A 20,167-nucleotide genomic window follows, 5' to 3' on the forward strand; every position below is an offset into this window, starting at 1 on the left:
CACAGGTTTAGGCAATGGCACTGTTTGATGTTCAGGACTTGTCTCAGCTATTTGAGAATCTACTGTATTGTCTAACTGCTCTCCTGAGGCTGTGGAGGTTTGATTTCAGGCTTGGCAAAGCTTCCCCTTGGTTGTATTGTCCTTTTCAAGTCTTTAGTTTGTTGAGCCAACACACTATGCACCATCTCCCTGGAGTAGCTGTGAGTCTGCCTGCTGTTGGCTACCATTCTGCTGGGGAACCAGCTAAGGAAAAAGAGAGGGTACATGTCTTCACCATTCCTAAGAGGGCAGCCTCAGGGTCACAGCTCCAAAGAGCCTAAATCAGTACTGAAAAAAGCACCAAACCCACAGAAGACAAAGTAGGATTGGTGGAGATAGAATGCTTTTAGCACCTGCGAAAATGCACTAACCTTCCTCCACCAGTGACTGGCTTTTCAGCTTCAAACTAGGAATTCATTTCCTAGAAGGCACTTGGAGTTCCCAATTCTTGTCTTTTAGCAATGGCTTTTCATTTGAATTTAATGATTAGAAAACTGTCATATGCTTCCCTTTTTGTCCCCACTACCTACTTAGAACAGAAAACACCTATTGTTTGATAAAGCAATTTGCCTAAGCAACATAGCTACCTTGATGTATTCAGGGAACATGAAATAAGCATGGAGCCAAATGGATTCAACAAGCCAAATGAGGAGCCAATCTTTCTCCTGAGGGACATTGCCCTAACTCCCGTATCAATTTCCAGAAATTCAAGTACTATACCTCATATTACACACACACACACACACACACCCCTCCCTTTCAAGATTTCCACTTGCTGACACAGGCTCTAGATTTATGCTCTAGTCCAAGGTCCAACGAATTCTTAACTGCACCAATGAGTAAGAGGGAAAGTTTAAAAAATAAATGAATTTTTGCCATTCGTTTCTTTATAAAACATCATATGTATGCTCTAACTATGTTCTATTATTCTGCTTCAGCTCCACCCTAACAAACATCCTTTAAATACAATAATTTACATTTTACATCGCCTTAGTTTCATCTTGGCTTTTTAAACCCCTAAAAAATTTGCATCAATATGAATCTGGTTAAGTCTGAATAAAAAAGTATGCTCACAAATCTGGCCTCTGACACTTCCAGCTCTGTGACTTTGGGCAAGTCATTTAACTCCAACTGTCTAGCCCTGGGGTAAATAACCTCAGCAATCTTGGGTTCAATAAACTCCAAAATCCCAGTTTTGGAGACAAGCACCCCCTATTTGACAAAAACTGCTGGAAAAATTGGAGAACAATATGGCAAAAATTAGGCTTAGATCAATATCTCACACCCTATGCCAAGATAAGTTCAAAATGGGTATATGATTTAAACATAAAGAATAATATTATAAGTAAATTATGTGAACATGGAATACTATAACTGTCAGATCTATGGGGAAGGAAAGAATTTAAGAACAAGGAAGAAACAGAGAACATTACAAGATGTAAAATGAAAAATTTTGATTATATTAAATTAAAAAGGTTTTGCACAAACAAAACCAATGCAACCAAAATTAGAAGGGAAGCAACATACTGAGAAAAATTTTATGACAGAATTCTCTGACAATGGTCTAATTTATCAAATATACAAAGAACTAAGTCAAATTTATAAGAAATCAAATTATTCCCCAATTGATAAAATGGTCAAGGGATATGAATAGGCAGTTTTCAGATGAAGAAATCAAAACTATCAATAATCATATGAAGAAATGTTCTAAATCCCTCCTGATTAGAGAAATGCAAACCAACTGCCTAGCTTTTATCAATATTCTGCCTTGGTACCAATACTTAATATCAATTCTAAGACAGAAGGTAAGAGCTTTTTAAAAAATAAAAATAGATTAAAGGCATGATCTGCTGCATGCTGTAAAGGTCAATAAATCCAGACTTTGCCAAACTACTCAAGAAAGGATTCTAGGCAAGGCTCCTGATAGAAAATACTTGGTTTCTGGTTCCATGGGAATGGAAATGAATAAATATTAACACAAATTATAGAATTTCCACTATCAAAAGAAGCATAACATTCATTTCAATCAGTAGCATCATCAGGTAAGCAAAGAAACCATAGGACAAATCAAGTCCTTCACAAGTTGATTATCTGATGCTTTTCACCTTCACAACTCTGGAAGACTTTGAAGAGAAAAGAATAATACTAAAAGTGGCCAGAAGATACACTCTGAATCACAGAATCTAGGATCTAATGTTGGTCAGAACTTTAGAGGTTAAGTCTTTACGGAATAGTGATATAGGCTATAGCCTACCAGTAAAATGGACATCTAGCTTCCCTTAAAGACCTCCAGAAAAAGTAGGAAGAAAAGTAATATGTTATGAAGATCAGTTAAGTAATTCAGATAAATTATTGTGCAATGGTTTTTATAATTGTTTTCGTTAGTGATTATCACTCCATGTCAAAAATATTTGAGAATAAAAAATAATTAAATGGGGAGGTTTGACTAGATGATCTCTAATTAGGGTTGCTTCATCTCTAAACCCTTTGACCCACAGGAGAAGTATTACTAGGCAGAAAAATCTTCCTGATGCCCCTCAAATCATACCTTAAAAGCAATGACCTGAGGCAACTAGGTGATAGATAGAGTGCCAGGCCTTGAGTAAGGAGGACCTGGGTTCAAATATGGCCTCAGATACTTCCTAGCTGTGTGACCCTGGCCAGGTCACTTAATCCCATTTGCCAAGCCCTTGCCCTTTTGTCTTAGAGTTGTTACAAAGATAAAAAGTAAGAGTTTTAAACAAACAAACAAAAAAAAAAAAACAATGATCTACCCACCACTCAGGAAAAGGAAAGGTCCACTTTCCTGAAAGACTAGCTTTGCTCTTGTCCTTCCTGAATTGTTTCTTATTCTTTGAAATTTCTTGAAACTCTTGAGTACAGGGAAGAAATCCTCTAACCTTTGGAAGTTTTCCAATTGTCAATCCTCAGAATCAATTTATACTTCTATATTTCTTAGTTCTTTACAGTCTATTGGTACTTTTGAAATTTTGGATAGCCACAAGAAAACCCCAAGACCCACAATAATAAACTACAAAGTCCCCCCAAACAATCTCATTTCTCATTTTTCTTGTCTCTTTCAAGATATATACATTTTAAAAAGTCAAAAACCTCTACCAAATTAATTAATCACCAGGTCTGAATGGCTGAATAATGAGCATACCTTATTTGTGGCACTTTGGGAAAAGAATGGGTTTAAACCCATTGGCTAGAAGAAATCAGGGCTGAAAAAAATGACCTTGGGGTAGACTCATTGATTCCCAGGATGGTTCTAGGAGCAAACTTGGAGGGTTTTGTTTTTTTACACAACAGTGCCAAGACTGCAATCATTCCTATATCCCACAGAATTTTTTAAAATTATTATATTTAATGGGTAATTCTGGCACTCTCACTCCTCCAGTTCCACTTATATCTTCCCACTAAACACCTATCATTAAGATCAGAACAAAAGAAGGTAGAGAAAAGAAAGAATATAAGGGAAAGAGTCCATGGAAATCCACTGCATTATGTGTAGAATAGAGGCTCACCTCACATTGCACAAAGATATGTTGCTGACAACTCTCTGAACTTGTAGAGTATCAGAGCTGAAAGATAAGCTTGTACAGCCCACTCATTTTTCAGATAGAAAATTTTTCAAAAAGCCCGGAGTGGTTAACTGATTTGCCCAAGATCATACAGTTGTTAAGTAAAAGAACCAGGACTAGAACCCAGTTCTCCTGTACACTTGAAAATTTGGAACTTCATGAATACAAGCTATATTTTTAAAAACAAAACCATGAACCCTTTTGCAGAGAATATTAGTATTCCTTATTACTTTTCCTGTTTTACAGATAAACTGATTCATAGAGAAAGGAAAATGAACTCATCGTCACCTTCCTCCAAACCAGTTTCCTCTCCCAACTTTCCTACTTCTTTCAAAGGCACCACACCTTTCCCCCAGAAAAGTTTGAATTATTAATAGAAGCTCAAAGCTACAAATCATCTTGAGCTGGCCCTATCATGTCCCTTTATTCAATCAATCACTATAAGTTGGTTGATTTTCCTTTAAAATGTATCTCCCATCCATTCATCTACTCCTGCTGTCAACACACTAATCCAGATTCTTATCTTATACCTTGATGCCAACTAAGTCAGGTCTTTCACAACTTAATATCCATCCTACAACTACAATGAGATGACTCTGATACTTCTGTGAATCAAGGGTCTCATTATGGTGGTTACTTCCTTTACTAATGCAAATCACTCATACCTTCTTATGCAGTTCTTGTTCTTATCATAATTCAACAAATATTTTTAAAGAGCCTACTATGTGCCAGGCACTGGGTTAAGTGCTGGGGATACAAAGAAAATCAGGAAATAGTCCTTGCCCTCAAGGAACTTATATACTCCCCAAAATCCTTTTAGAAGATCTATCTATTTATTAGAGACCTTTCTCTGCATTTTTGTCATTTTCTGGGTTCTCATTCCTACCATATGACTAAGCAATCTCTTTTTCCAACCATATATTTTCCTAATGCTCCTTTTCAAAACAAGGCATCATTGGTAATCTGTAGGAGGCCATTTATACCTTCCAAGCATCTCCCCATTGTCCTTTAGGTCACAGAAATTTTGATTCTTCAGAGATAATGGTACTCTATTATTTGTAGCTACATAGCAGCACCAAGAGATGAATGGTATTAAAAAGATGGGCTTTTATGTTAGGGAGCAGCATGAAATTCCTGAAAGTACTACACAATTTCCCAAATGCAATCCATCCTGCTCTTATCTTCATTCATTTGAAGGCCATCTTCATTGTCTGACCAAGATACATGTACTGATAGACTAAATCAGTGGGCTGCCCATCCAACTATTTGTCATAATCTTGTGAATAAGCATTCTTCGTCCATATGACTTTTCCAGCATGAACCATTTAGGCCCTTTGCTTTAGAATATCAGTGGATCTCATTGAGTATGCACTGGGGTATTCCAGAATTTAACAAAATTAACACAATATTATGTACAAACCTAACCGTCTATAATGAATCTCTATTCTATTTGGATTCTGTTCAGGACAGTCTATGCCAATGGTGGACACCTTTGCCATCATATAGTCTTATACCTCTAGTGACATTGAGGACATGAATAGCTGTAGCCAAATTAATATTCCTACCTCATTATGCTAAAAAAAAATCTACAATTGCTTCACATTACCCAGGACAGTAGCTTCCAAACATATTTCATCATCATATCCCTATTGGTAAAAATAAAAATTTGAGAACAACCTCCTAATATGTATATTTGCTTATTTCTAAATTAAATTAGCACTACTAATTTAATGTACTAAGCCTCATGTACATTATAAATGTACATAAAAATTAAAAAATAAAATGGATGATGTTAAGATGAAATATTTTTTTACCATTGAGTCAATAAGGATATTGGAATTTCATGAATGACATGGCCAGATCTGTACTTTAGGAAAATTAGTTTGGCATCCTACAGAGGATGGTTTGGAGAAAAGAGACTTGAGATAAGAGGTCTCTGCAATAGTCTAGGGAAAAGATGATGAGGGCTTCAACTAGGGTTGTAACTGGTATGAATAGAAAGACAGGCCCAGATATAAGCTAAAGTTTTGGCAACTGATTGAGGGAGAATAAGGAGTCAAACGTGACAGTAAGGTAGTGAAGCTGGATAAATGGAGGGATTATATAACCCTTCCTGGCAATTCAGCAGGTTGAAGTAGGTTGTGATGGGAAAGATAATGTAATAAGAACTGAGATACAGTCACAATCCACCCTTGAGCCCTCATTCTGAAACTCACTTGGTTCCACCCAAAATGGAAAGACATAGAGTGGTGGAATGGAGGTTGTAGGGTGAGATTTCACTGGAGAGAAAAATTGTGCCTTTAGAGAGCACTTGCTATAACTAATCAATGATTTATGGGACAGGAGATGAGTATAATTGAGGATTTACTTTCCCAATGGCACTTGCACAGCTGCTGCTATGGGTACCCTAGTAGTAGTAGTTGAGTTATATCTGCCCTAAGAAGAGAATTGGGAACTTAGACACTGGAGGGAAGAGGAAAGGTACAGAAGTATTGGGAGACAATGTAGGTGTGGCTGTCTTAGAGAAAAGTCTCGAGATTGGCTACCACTGGAGAAAATGGTATACAACTCATTTTCTCACTTTCTGACTGGTTGATCACAGGCCCTCGGAGGCTGTGGTTTTTTGGTAATTGAGTCATAATTCCCTAGAGGGTCTTTGGACACTGCGGAGTTAAAAGATGTCCTAGGATGCTATCTGAAATTCAATATAACCCCTTACCCCACCATCACTACTACTTACTTACCCAATCTTTTGTCCTCCTATTGGACTACAGGGAATGGGTTGAAAGAACTGGGGATGTTTAGCCAAGAGAAGACAAGAAAGACTAAGGGGAAGGCATGATAACTGGCTACAAGTATTTGAAGGGTTGTTGTATAGATGAATTGAGAGAACAGAACCAGAAATAATGAGTGGAAGTTTAGTCAAAATGGCAGTCTAAATCTTGTAGTCCTTTCTCTCAATGTGCTTACATTCCTTAGGGGTTGTATATACACACACATACACACACACACACACACACACACACACACACATATAAATATATACATATACAATGGATACATATACATATATATCGCATCATTGTTCAGTAGTTTTCAATCATATCCAACTCTTTGTGAGTCCATGTGGGGTTTTCTTGGCAAAGATCCTAGAGTTGTTTACCATTTTCTTCTCCAGCTCATTTTACAGATGAGGAACAGAGGCAAACAGTGATTTGCCCTGGGTCCTACAGATAGTGTGTGAAGCCAGATTTGAATTTAGTAAGGAGTCCAAAAGTCCAGGCAAAGGGTGATTGTGGGGCTGAATTAAGGTGCTGATTGACTAGAGATAATTAGTCAAAGGTGAGAGAGGTTTGTAAAGGTAGAAACAGCAAGATGTGGCAATAGATTACTATAATACCTAGGCTGCACACCTGGGAGACTAGAAGAATGATTCCCTTGGCAGAAATAAGGAAGTTTGCTAAAGGGGTGAGATGTTTTAGACAATGTTGAGTCCAAGATGCCTACTGGGCATGTACTTAGAAATGTCCTATAGTCAGTTGGTAATGTGAGACTGGAGCTCAAAAGAGAGACTAGGCCTGGATACATAGATCTGCGTTACCTACATGGGAGCTACTGAGTTCACCAAGAGAGCAGAGATGGTCTAGGACAGACATGTGAAGTATATCCACAGGATAATGAGCCAGTAAAGGAGACTGAAGAGTGGTCAGATATTGAAAAACTGGGTCAGAATAGTTCTTCCTGAATCTCTCTAACATACATTGATCAACAGAGACAGGGTATCCAGAACTAGGGAATTGTACTCTGATCTGGTCAAACCAAATATTCAATTCTGGAGACCACAGTTTTAGGAAAAATAATGGCAAGCTAGAATGCAGCTGGAAGAAAGCTACCAAGATAACTGAATAACTGGAGAATAAGCTATACAAGAAACAGTTGAATGGTGAGCCTGGAAAGGAAAAAGACTGAAAGGATGTGATCACTGTCTTCAAGTGCTTGAAGGGTTGTCACGTGAAAGCTGACCCTGAAGAGCAAAGTTAAAAGCAATTGGTGGGGACAGCTGGGTAGCTCAGTGGATTGAGAGTCAGGCCTAGAGACAGGAGGTCCTAGGTTCAAATCTGACCTCAGACACTTCCCAGCTGTGTGACCCTGGGCAAGTTACTTGACCCCCATTGCCTACCCTTACCACTCTTCCACCTATAAGCCAATACACAGAAGTTAAGGGTTTAAAAATAAACAAATAAATAAATAAAGATAAAAATAATAGAAATCCTGTTTTTTAAAAAAAAGCAATTGGTGCAAGGACATGGATTTCATATTTATATAAGGAAAAAGACCTTCCTAATAATTAAAATTACCCCAAAATGCAACAGACTGACCTGGAATAGAAGGAATTCTCTCTCACTGGAGGTCTTCAAATGGAGACTTTTCAGACACATTATAGGACTTTTTGACCTCTGAGGTACTTGTAGACCTCTGGTTCTGGGCTTCCCACTACTTCTGCATTCCTATAGCTAGTACTTTGTCTGTAACAATAATTTTATGCATAATAGTACAGTGCTTTGCATTGTCATACAATTTTTATATATGTATGTATACGATGTGTTTATTATATATGTGTGTATGTATCGCCTTCTCATCTTGATTATAACCTTTTGATGGAAAAGGCCATGTCTTACATTTCTTTTGTGTCTTTAGTGCCAGGTACACAAGAAGCCTTAATATAAATTTCGCAGAAGCAAAAATTTAGAATTAGAAGAGGTCTCAAACATTATCTTATCTAACTCGATCATTTTAGAAATAGGAAAACTAAAGAAGAATGACCTGCCCGTGGTCACACAGGTTGTAAACAGGATTCAAGCCTCTGTCCTCAGTCTCTAATCCAGGGCTGCCTTGTTGACTAATGAATAAATGTAAACTTGCTGGGAGGTGGGGAATGGGGTGGTCACAAGACATAATACTGAGGAAAATCAAAAGTAGAGCCTAGATTTCCCATTTCCCAAATCCAGGATACTGATTCTGAGCAGACACAATCTAGACTGAAGACTGTGCTGTTTTGTGTGTGTGTGTGTGTGTGTGTGTGTGTGTGTGTGTGTGTGTGTACAACATGATTTCTTTTCTGTATTTTGAGGGAGGATGATGTTCCTTCACAGAGGAGAGAGAAAAGGTTCCTTTGTGCTAGGGTTGGTGAAAGTGTATCTGTTTTGGGAAAGGACTATAGTTTCCTTTGTGAGCCCTGTGGGCTATTAGTGTGGGAAAAGGGACTTGTTAGATTTCACTGTGACTGACCATGACGGAGAGAGGTTTTTACAGGCCCAAAGTTTCTGGTTGGGGATTTGAAGCAGGAATGTTTGCAGTATGCTCTTCCCTAAGAGGGACAGGTTATGGTCTGTGTTGGTATGGTTCACAGAAACTGTGAAGAAAAGGAGTAAATGAAAAAGAAATGTTCCCTTTCCTTTTAATGCAGACAGAAAGGTTTACCCTTAATTATCTTCCTATAAGGGTCGGATGTTGATGGAGGAGGCGGTTATTTTTCTTATGGGTGACAAAACACAGAAGAGGTAAAGATGGATCAAAAAACTCTGCTTTTAATTGAAGTGTAGGGAGACTGACAGGATTTGGCCTCACTCGTCAGCAAGCACATGCAAGAGTACCAAAGGCTTCATTTAGTGGCTGATCACCATGTTCCAAGCCCCAAGAAGGAAAATTGCAATTTTTCTGTGAGGTAAGTTTTTCATGTCCTGATGACTAAGAGAAAAAAGAAAGGATCTGGAGCTTATTTGATTTATCCAAATAGTCATCCATTCAGACATGCATCCAATAGCACAGCATCACAGTGGTAAATTAGCATGGGCAATGAAAAAGATTATATTTTAAAATAATAAAAATCATGATTATAAGTGCTTCATCATAATCCAGAGTTTACCATAGACCTATAAAGAAGGGTATTTATACACAATAGGAATTACCCTAAATCAAGGGTGCTTAACCTGGTTTTGTGTACTGGACTCTTTTTGGCCTATGGATCCCTTCTCAGAATGTTTTTAAATGTATAAAATAAAATACAAAGGATTACAAAGGAAATGAATTATATTAAAATGTAGTTATCAAAATATATTTTTAGAAAACCAGTTCATCACCCCCCCCTCAAATTCTAGGCCTTAAACAGTCTTCCATTTGTTGTTTTCTTGATTATTTTGGTCCCAAATATAAATCATCACATATAGAGGTAAAAGGGTCCTTTCACAATATTTAGTCCAATCCCCTTATTATATACAGATAAGGAAATTGTGGCCCAGAGGTTAGATGAATTATCCAAGGTTACCCATGAAGTAAGAGGCATAGATACGATTACAGTGCAGGTCCCCTAACTACCATGCTACATTTAGTTATCTCTGAGTTAACTCCTCCAAATAGCCCTCTCTTCATATTCACCTTACATTGGTGTACTTCCCTCACTCCACCTAGCCCATCCTCCTGCCTCCCCACTCCCAAACTCTGCCTTAACCCAGGCTTACTAGAGATGAGATCAGTATAGAAAGGAAGAGTTCCTGAGAATTGAACCAAAGGCCCCAAACTAATAAAAATCTCCCTTCCCTTCTGAAGCAACAGCTAAAAAGTCTTGGTTGAGAAAACTACATGAAGAGTGGTAGCTGGAGCCCTGATTCGTGCTGTCAGAGTGGTCCTTGGTGGATAGGGGAAAGAAGGGGAGGGAAGTATTCATGTGCAGAAGGTAGAAGGAATGTGCGAATAGAAACTAACGGCAATTTCTATGTTTTATTCAAGAACTCAGAAATGCTTTCTTCAAGGGGAAGAATGGTTTATGGGCCAAAAGGGTTATGATTTTCCAAGTGTCAAGGTATTATGAAAATTTCTGTATGGGTGGTTAGGGTTGTGATTTGTGAAGTTATTAAAAGCAATTAATTAGTTTTATGGTGATTTAGTGGAATGAGCAATGGACTGGAAATCACAGCATTGTGGGATTTAGTCTGGAGGGGGTCTTAGAGGTCAGAATTCAAATCCAGTGCATCCATATCCAAATCAAATGTTCTTTTCAGTGCTCCATGATGTCTCAGAAGATCTGGATTCTAATACTAACATTAAAAGTTTATTTGCGGGGCAGCTGGGTAGCTCAGTGGATTGAGAGCCAGACCTAGAGACAGGAGGTCCGGGAGGTCCTAGGTTCAAATCCGGCCTCAGACACTTCCCAGCTGTGTGACCCTGGGCAAGTCACTTGACCCCCATTGCCCACCCTTACCACTCTTCTACCAAGGAGCCAATACACAGAAGTTAAGGGCTTAAAAAACAAAAACAAAACAAAACAAAACAAAAAGTTTATTTGCATGACTGGGCAGAGTGGCTTTCTCTCTCTGACTTTCAGGTTCCTTAGCTGTAAGATTACAGCTTTGGTCTAAAGGTGCTTCCAAAATTGAAGTCTAAAATAGAATCGAATTATAGAAAAGTCCCATAGGTACCATCAGAAGTTAAAGATCAAATCCATCTTTATCGATAACTAAAAGCTTATCTCTGGCAAAAATACAATATAGAAAGAATAGGCATGTTTATAAGCAACAGAAAGAATAATTTAGAAATGTTACACTTAGTATTAAAGATAACAAGCTAAACTAGAAAGCCTCCAAGAAAGAAAAAAATTCTGATCTTATCCTATAAGTACAAGCTGTCAGGCAGCTCCTGGAACCTTCACTCTGCCCTTTCAACTAGCTCAACAAGCAGTATTTTGCTCTTCCCAAAAAATAAGGCTCATATTAACACAATGAGGTTTGCCAAAGACTCTAAGGATATCCACTTCCACCATCACTTGAATATTCACAGGCATAATCATATTGCCCTGCAGAACCAACTTCCTATGAAATGATTTTTAACCTTTGAAAGGGGGTGGGGAGGAGGTTGCTGTCAATTCACTCCAGATGTATCACCCTCTCTGATCATCACTCAGGGACTGACATTACAACCCAGCAATAACAAAAAAAAAAAAAAAAAAGCTCACAAGGTACACAGGCCTCAATTTATAGATGCCTGCTGCCTTCCCAAGGGCCTTTGCCAGAGGCCATCTCTCACCCAGACACTTCTAGCTTTTGCTAAAGCCTCCTACTTAAGCTTTGTAACACTTACTTCGCTTTGTGGCCAGGAGAAGAGCACTCAAAGATGTAGAAGGAGAGGAGCCAACCACAGTAAGCTTACTGGGTCAGTGCCCATATTTTACCTCCTGAAAAGTACTTTTTTTTTTTTTTATCAATAAGAATTTTGTTTTGAGTAGTTTCTATCTGTTTCTGTTGCAGTGACTTTTCTGCATATTTTATTGGAATTCTGTTTCTACTATTCCTTGACTTCATAAATATCTTACTTCCTCAAGGCCCTAACTATCCTCTTGACAGAGTTCTGCACCCCACTTGCCCCCCAAGCATACATATACACATTTGTTTGTAGCTTGTTTCGGTGGGGGTTTACTGAATGCTCCCAGTTCAGAAGTGCCAGGACTCCAGTTAACCCCAACTGTACTCATAACCTAAAACTATCAGTCAGGGAGGGACCCAAAGTGCCAGTCCCACTCTGTACCGCTAAAACTGAACCCCTTTGACCTCTTTTTGTTGGGGGTTGGGGAGGAAAGTGTAGGAACTCCCAGGAGCAGCCCTGGCATAGGAGGGTCAGGTCGGGTGCTCCTTTCCCAGGGCTCGCTTGGAAGGGACGCACAGCTGGCAGAGGACAGGTCAAGGAGCCTAGACAAGGCAAGCTTCTCGGCCCTCCGGACGAAGAACAGGTTGCTCTACGGGTCGGAGCGCGCCCAGCCTTCTAATCGGTGACACAAGGGAACGTTCTAACCCATGGAACATTCCCAAAGGCTGAACGTTCGAACCACGAACGTTCCTGGGGAACCCTTGGATCGTTCGTTCTAAATGGTCTCACGGGCACCGCACGGGGCTCCCTGGAGGAAAGGAACACCTTAGCGCTCTGGTCAGCGAGGCCAAACCGTGATCGCGGTCGCCTCTACCCAAGGCCACCGAGGCCGGGGAGGAAGAGAGGAGAACGAGGAGCCTGCGGCCACTTACCAAGTCCGCTGAGGTTTTCCTCACAGGAGTACCAGATGCCGGTGTGGAAATACCTGAAGAGGAAGCGGTCGTCGCCAGTCTCCCAGCTGTAGTGCACCCCGTGGGAGCCGGCCGTGTCGTTGGCCGTGCCGTTGCCGCTGTAGTTGAGGCAGTTCGTCTTCTTGTCTCGACCACAGTTGGGCTTGGGCACCCTTTGGGTCCCCTGGCACCAGTGCGTGGTGAGGAAGGCGGTGGTGGAGAAGAGAAGAGCCAGCAGGTTCAGACACACGGCCAGCAGGGCTCGGCACCGGCGGCTCGTCTTCATGCCTCTCCGCCCTCCTCGCGGGGAAAGGAGCAAGCGAGCCCGAAGGAAGCCGGGGCTGGGGGCGAGGGAGCTGGTGGGTGAGGATGGGCGGGCGGGTGTGGGCGAGGAGAAGTTCTCCGAGCCTTGTCACGCGCCCTTCAGCAACCAGTTTCTCCTCGGCGGAAACTCTCCGTCTCTTCCAATCTGTTGCTGGAGCGGCTCTGCAAATGCTGCAACCGGGTCCCCATCTTCATCTCAACTTGGGGCGCTCGCAAGGCGGCGGCGAGAGGAACGCGAGAGAGCCAGTCCAGGAGGGGCTTCCTTCCACCGGGCTGGGACGTGCGGGACCGGAGCGGAGCCTTCAGGGAGGGGGTGCAAGATGGGGAGGAGGAAGACAAGAGATCAGAGGAGCTCTGGCTGTCTGGCCGCGAGCATGGAGAGGGAGCGAGTGAAGGAGCGAGCGAATGAACGAACGAACATCTGCTAGCTGGAGGCACATGCCAGGGTAGGGGATGCGCTACCGCCGCCTGCTCCGTGGGGAGACACCTGCAGGCTGCGGGACGACATTGTACTCCAGCTTGGAGATGGGATGGATTAATCAAGAGAAACGAGGCTGGAGTCAAGGCAGCTGGGGTAACTGCGGCCCCCGCCCTCCTCTTCCCTCCCCTCCCCTCCCCCGCTCGCCCTCGCCCTCCTGTCCTCCGTTTCGCCCCTGAATTTCCCTCTGTACACAAGGCGCTAAATCACGCTGACAGTCTGGGAACCGCAAGCCCGGGAGGGCTACGCGGTCTCATTTGATTTTCAAAAACAGTAATTATGTCGGCCTGGGGATCTCAACTGCCCAACCTGCGGCACCACTGTTTCCTCCTCAGCACCCTCTTCACATACCCCCTTGACATTCACCAGCCTCCTTCCCTGATCCTGAGGAAAGAGGTCGATGTGATGATCTTGGAGCTTTCGTTCTCTCTCCTGGGGCCTGGCTTAAAACAAACCATTACGAAACATTAAGATCAAAAAAAGTTCCAGGATAGTTGAGAAGGACGTTCCAGGTTTTTTGAAAATCAAATGCACCTTGTCTGTGTTGAGCAGACAGAAAAGGGAAGCCTTGTTCATTTGCCTTTTATTCTAGTCCCCATCTAGGTCCCAATCATCATCGATACCTTTAACTAGCCACACGTACTCCGTCACCGATCCTAGAAGGTACACCTGGGCAGGGATGGTGGAGATGATTCTAGTCCTGTCTCCTCATTTTATGACTGAGGCTACTGAAAGGCCAGAGATGAGAAGTAACTGGTCCAAGGTCACAGAGCCAATAAATGGCAAAGCCAGGTATTCTGACTAAATCTTATATTCTCTGCAATGTCACAGCCCTTTCCATAGTCCTTGCTGCCCTTTCCATGGTCTTTCCTAAGCATCTTGTAGGATATGACATTTTGAAAATCAGGAAGGGGGCACTGAGCTGAGCATGGGATATAGTGAAAGCTACTCTTGGAGTCAGGAAGACCTAAATTCGAGTTTATCTTCTAACATCTAAAAGCTGTAAGACTCTTACAAAGTTACAGCCTCAAAACTCTCTGCCTCTCTAATCTGCAGCTCTGCATTGGTAAAGAGAGTTTCCTCACATAAACTTCCCAACACCAATGAAATCACGAAATCAAGAGTCTGAATAAAATTAAAAGGTATCCATGAAACTGCATAAAGATATATCATGGTTAAGACTGGAGAGCGGTCTTTTCATTTCTAACCCACTACTTGGATAAGTGACTTCATTAGCCTCTGACACAGTTCACCCATTTATAAAATCAAGAAAACATTTTACTAATGGACTTATGTAAGGGTTCACAGGAATGTTAATTAAGTTTAATCAGGCCTCTTCCATGGCAGAAAAGTATCAAAGAGGTATGAAAAATTGCCATAACTTTTCTCTAAGCTGCTTTTAACTTGAGGATATTTCATCAGGTTGACCTACCTTTCTTTTCCTTTTTTTTTTATCTTTTTAAACTCTTACTTTCCATCTTAGAATCAATACTGGGTATTGGTTCTAAGGTGGAAGAAAGGTAAGAGCTAGGCAATGGGGGTTAAGTGTCTTGCCCAGGGTCACAGAGCTAGGAAGTGTTGGAAGCCACATTTGAACCCAGGACCTCCCATCTCTGGACCTGGATCTCAATCTACTGAGCCACCCAGCTGGCCCACTTTCTTTTCCTTTTTATCCTAATCTGATTTTACTGACATTGGAAACTTTCAGCATAGAATTCTTTTCCCTAATTCAGAGAGGAAACTCATCCAGAACTTAACCTTTAGAGAACTTCCTGGGACACTGAACATTTAGATGGCTTACCCCTTCTATCTCACACCATCTATGACAGCATATATGTCAAAGTCAGAATTCAAACCCAGCTCTCTCTGACCCTAAGGTCAGCTCTGTAATCACCACAACCAAACTAGCTTACTGTTTATTATCATATTCAATCAAGGCAAGTCTAGTCATAGCCTTCCAATCAATAGTACCTGATTGTCTTACTCATATCTGCTTTTTCAATCAATAGATAAATATTTATTAAGTACCTACTATATACTAGGGAATGTGCTGGGCACTGGTGATACAAAAAAAAAAGGCAAAAAACAGTCCTTGTCTTCAAGAAATTTACCATCTAATGAGAGAGACAATATGCAAATATATATATATATATATATATATACATAATACATATAAAGCAAACTATATACAGGAAATGGGAAATAATTGAGAGGGAAGGCACTAGTATTAAGGGGTGTTGAAGAAGGCTTCCAATAAAAGGTGGAATTTTAATTAGGACTTAAAGGAAGCCTGGGAGGTCAGTATTGGAGAGAAAGGAGAGCATTCTAGACATAAGGGATAGCCAAAGAAAATGTCCAGAGCCAAGAGATAAAGTGTCTTGTTCATGGAACAGTCAGGAGGTCAGTGTATTTGGATCAAAGAATATGTGGCAGGGAGTAAGGAGACTAGAATTGTAGTAGGGAGTTAGGTTACAAACAGTTTTGAATGCCAAGTGGAGCATTTTGTATTTGATCCTGGAAGCAAGGGGGAGCCACTGGAGTTTATTAGGTGGGAAAGGGGAAACATGATCAGATATGCATTTTAGGAAAACCATTTGCATGGCTGAATGGGGAATGGAGTGGGATGGAGAGAGAATTGAGGCAGACAAACCCACACGGGCTACTGAAATAATCCAGGCATTTGGTGATAAGAGCTTGCACTAAATATTTTCATTTATTCACCAGATATTTAAAGCCTACTATGTTTCATGCCTAGGCCCTAGGAATAAAAAGATTAAAAATCACACAATCCCTTCCCTCAAGGAGTTTACAGTTTAATATTAAGTTTACCACATACACATATAAAGACAACATGAAGCTGAACAAAGATTTCCAGACAAATTACTAGGAGGGAGGATGAAGGAGAGCTCACTATCAGTTAGAGGAGAAAGAGGTAGGAGATGTAGCTAGGGGAAGATTTCATGGAAAACGTAGCAGCCGAGTTGATATTTGAAGGAAAAAAATAAAGAGTTAATCAGGTGATTATGATGATAGAGTTCATTCCAGGCACTGAATGCACTGATTAAGGAAATATAGATGGCTTGAATGTAGATAGAGAGGCAGGAGAATACAGGACAGGATTGAGTAATTACTCCAATTTAGCTGAAACATAGAGTGTATAACAAGGGGTAGAGTGAAATAAGACTTGAATATTGGAGCCAGATTTAAATGTCAAGCTAAGAATTTTATATTTTAACCTTTTATAGCAATGCAGAACCACTAACGGTTTTCAGAAGGAGAACTGCATGCTCAGATCTATGTATTAGAAACATTATTTTGGCAGTTCTATGATAAATGAACCAGATAGCAAAGAGATTGAAAACAGGAGAGTTGAGAGGCTACCACAATAGACCAGATGAGAATTGATAAGGGCCTATGCCAGTTGTTGGTTCTTTCTTTTCAAAGAGGACCAATGACATCATTATTGGGTGGTGTCTTGACTTTCCAGTGAATTAAGTGAGGCAAAGTTGCACATTCGTCAGCCTCACTCTTTCTTCCAGTCATCAAAGTCCAGTGACAAGACAAAAGTCAGGACGATTGGCAGTGGCCCAATATATGTAGTGGTACAGTAAATGGAGAGGAAGAGACAAATGCAAAAGTAATTGTGAAGTAGACTTTCCAGGGCCTGACAGTTGATTGGATGTGAAAGGGAAGAAGACAATTGTCAAAGACAATTCCAAGATTTAAAGCTTGAAGGATCTATGCCACAAAATCACTACTTAATGTTTTGTAAATCTTAAAAGCAATCTTTAATATGAGTTATTATTAAGTTGGGAAGAAAGGCAAATTTAAGTGGGGAAGGGAAGGGATATTGCTTAGAGGTCATAGGATCACTCTACTGACATTTTAGCTTTAATATCATTAGAAAATAAAAGAATCTTAGAGTTCCTAATCTAGTACCTTTACAGATATGGAAACTGAGGCTCAGGGAAGTTAACATCAGATAGATAGTAAACTTTAGAGCCAGAATTCGAATTCAAATTCCATATAACTATTTTTAAATAAGTAGCATAAATTATATTTAGTCACAGTGCTAATCTTTGGTGTATTATATTGCTACATGTTATCAGTACACATAGATACATACTATTTTAAGAATCAGACTTATAAAACAAATTAGAGGGTATTAACAGTTGAACAGAATTTTTCATGTTAAAGAAATCTAGCAATGAATCCTTTTATAATTAGTTCACTTTCTAATAACCTAAAATATGATTCAGTTTACCTCAAAAATGTGATTTTCATGCAATATTTTTGCTCATTTAGCAAAATAACTCTCTGTCCAGCCATATCACTGTCTTTTGTTTTACTTTTTTTAATCCTTACTTTCAGTAACACTCTAAGACAGAATGGCAAGGACTAGGCAAATGGGGTTAAGTGACTTGCCTAGGGTCATACTGCTAGGAAGGTTCTGAGGTCAGCTATAAACCCAAGTCCTCCAGACTCCAGGCCTGGTGCTATATCCACTATGTTACCTCGCTGTCCCACTGTCATCTGTTTTAAGAGATTGTATTCATTAACTTGTTTTATATGATGCTTAGCACAATGCCATGGATACAGATGTTATGTGTTAATTATTATTTCTTGGTGATATTTCTTATTTATTCTGGTCTGAGTTAAGAAGCACTTTGAACTAATGCTGCCAGCTTGGAGAGTAGCACAATTTCCAAAACCCAAGGTTAATACGAAATGAATTTTCATCTAGTTAGTAATACATATGCCCCTGTTGCCAAATCCTTTCACTTTGCTTCAGCAGCTCCAGTTCCAGCCTGGGGGTAAGAGAGAGCACTCTGTTGCAGGGAATAACACTGGCAGGGATCCATGCTGTGTATATTGTATAATTTAGACCAATACCCCTAGGTCACTGGTTTTCCAGTTTTTAGTAGTTATAGAACCTTTTTACATTTTTAAGCCCTTGCAACTCTAGTTCCAGCACTAACATCATGCTATGGTAGAGCCTGGAGTTGATTTAAAAACAATATATGTAACTTAATATACCCCCCATGATCATTGTTTCTTTCAGGGAACCCCCCAGAGTAGCATCCTATAGAATCCTGGGAATCTTGATGATAACACAATTTATACACGCCTAGACCTTAGCACTTCCAAGGGTATAGTTATACAATCAGGGAGTCAATTCAGTTCAATTTATAAAGCTTTTATTAAGTACTTACTATGTATGAGGGGCACTGCACTAGACCCCGGGGTTTAAAAAAACAGATAAACAATCTCTACCCTCCCTTCTTTCTACTGGGGGAATAGAACATGTATTCAAGTAAGCAAATAGAGAAGATAAACAAAGTCATTTCAAGAGGGAGAAAGTACTAAAGGATGAGAGTCGGGAAAGACTTGAATAGCAGGTGGCACCCTTGAGCTATGTTCTTTGAAGGAAGGTAGGGAGAGGTATGGAGATGGTACATGGTAGACATAGGAGACACTCTTCATAATGGCAAGGAGGCAGAAGGGGGAGTGACATGTATTGGCAAGCAGCTGGCAGACTCGTTTCATTAGAATGGAAAGTATATGAAAGACAATAAAATGAAACAAGATTGGCAAGGTTGGTGGGAGCCAGATTATGAAGGGATTTAAATGCCAGGCTGGGGGGACTTTATATTTTATCACAAAGGTTATATGGAGCCAATTGAAAATAAAGATTTTTGAATAGAGGGTTAACAATGTCGGATCTGTGTTTTAGGAATATTAATTCGACAGCTTTTTGGAGGCTGGATTGAAGGAGAGAGTGAATGAAGAAGCAAGGAAACCAATTAGGAACCTATCGCAATAGTCTATGTGGAAGTGATGGAGACTGAACAAGAATAAAGGCTTCACAAGTGAAAGAAGATACAGATGTAAGGATTATTCTGAAGTTATAATAGACAAGATTGGGGAAATGATAGTACACAGAAATAGTTGGAGTAAAGATCCCAAAGTGACAATTATAAGTGTGAACCTAGGTGACTGGAAGGATGGTGACAGCATCAAGAGGACTGAAGAAATTTGGAGGAAGGGTAAATTTGAAAGCTAATAAAATTCTTTCTACTTAAAACATTAAATTGGAGATGCCTATGATATGACAACGTCACTTAGAATACTGTTTTACCACAATACGGAGGAAATCATGTCACTCAGAGGTGTCCATGGGGCATGGGTACTGGCACTTGGGCTCTCTCTCATGGGAATGTTACCCCTGGTTCTTGTTCCCCTGAGAGGAAGTAATGCTTGTGCCAGAACATTCCATTCTACCATGGCATGCTACCTTCTAGCCACATCTTTGCACAAGAGTTCCATGTCTAGAATATTCCCTCCTCACCTTGACCTTATAGAGTTGCTTTTTTCCTTTCGAAGTTCAAATGGCTCCTTAAATCAAAATATCCATTTGTAAACCATATCATCTAAAATATGAGGGGAAAGGGAAGTTCCAGTAATAATGCTCGTACCAGATGGGTCAACATTCATAGGCATACTTGATCCATACTCTATACCCACCTAGGCTCACAGGACTCTGCTCAGTGTTACAGAATCTCAAAGTGAGAAAAGCTCAACCTATTCCTGAACATTCTCTCTACAATGTTCCCCAACAAATGGAAGGCACAGTCTCAGTTTGAAGACTTCCAGTA

The 20,167-nt window shown here is 40.3% G+C and overlaps 1 protein-coding gene across 1 annotated transcript in view; it reads right to left on the reverse strand.

Moving 5' to 3' along the window:
- Window positions 1–12,995, reverse strand: part of GSG1L (GSG1 like) — a 364,295-nt gene extending 351,300 nt beyond the window's left edge. The window contains exon 1 of the mRNA XM_044656746.1: window positions 12,692–12,995. Within this exon, the coding sequence (XP_044512681.1) occupies window positions 12,692–12,995 (304 nt within the window). The remainder of the gene's footprint in view (window positions 1–12,691) is intronic.
- Between the last annotated feature and the right edge of the window lie 7,172 nt (window positions 12,996–20,167).

Source organism: Gracilinanus agilis, chromosome 1 (genome assembly GCF_016433145.1).
Source record: "Gracilinanus agilis isolate LMUSP501 chromosome 1, AgileGrace, whole genome shotgun sequence".
NCBI lineage: Eukaryota > Metazoa > Chordata > Mammalia > Didelphimorphia > Didelphidae > Gracilinanus > Gracilinanus agilis.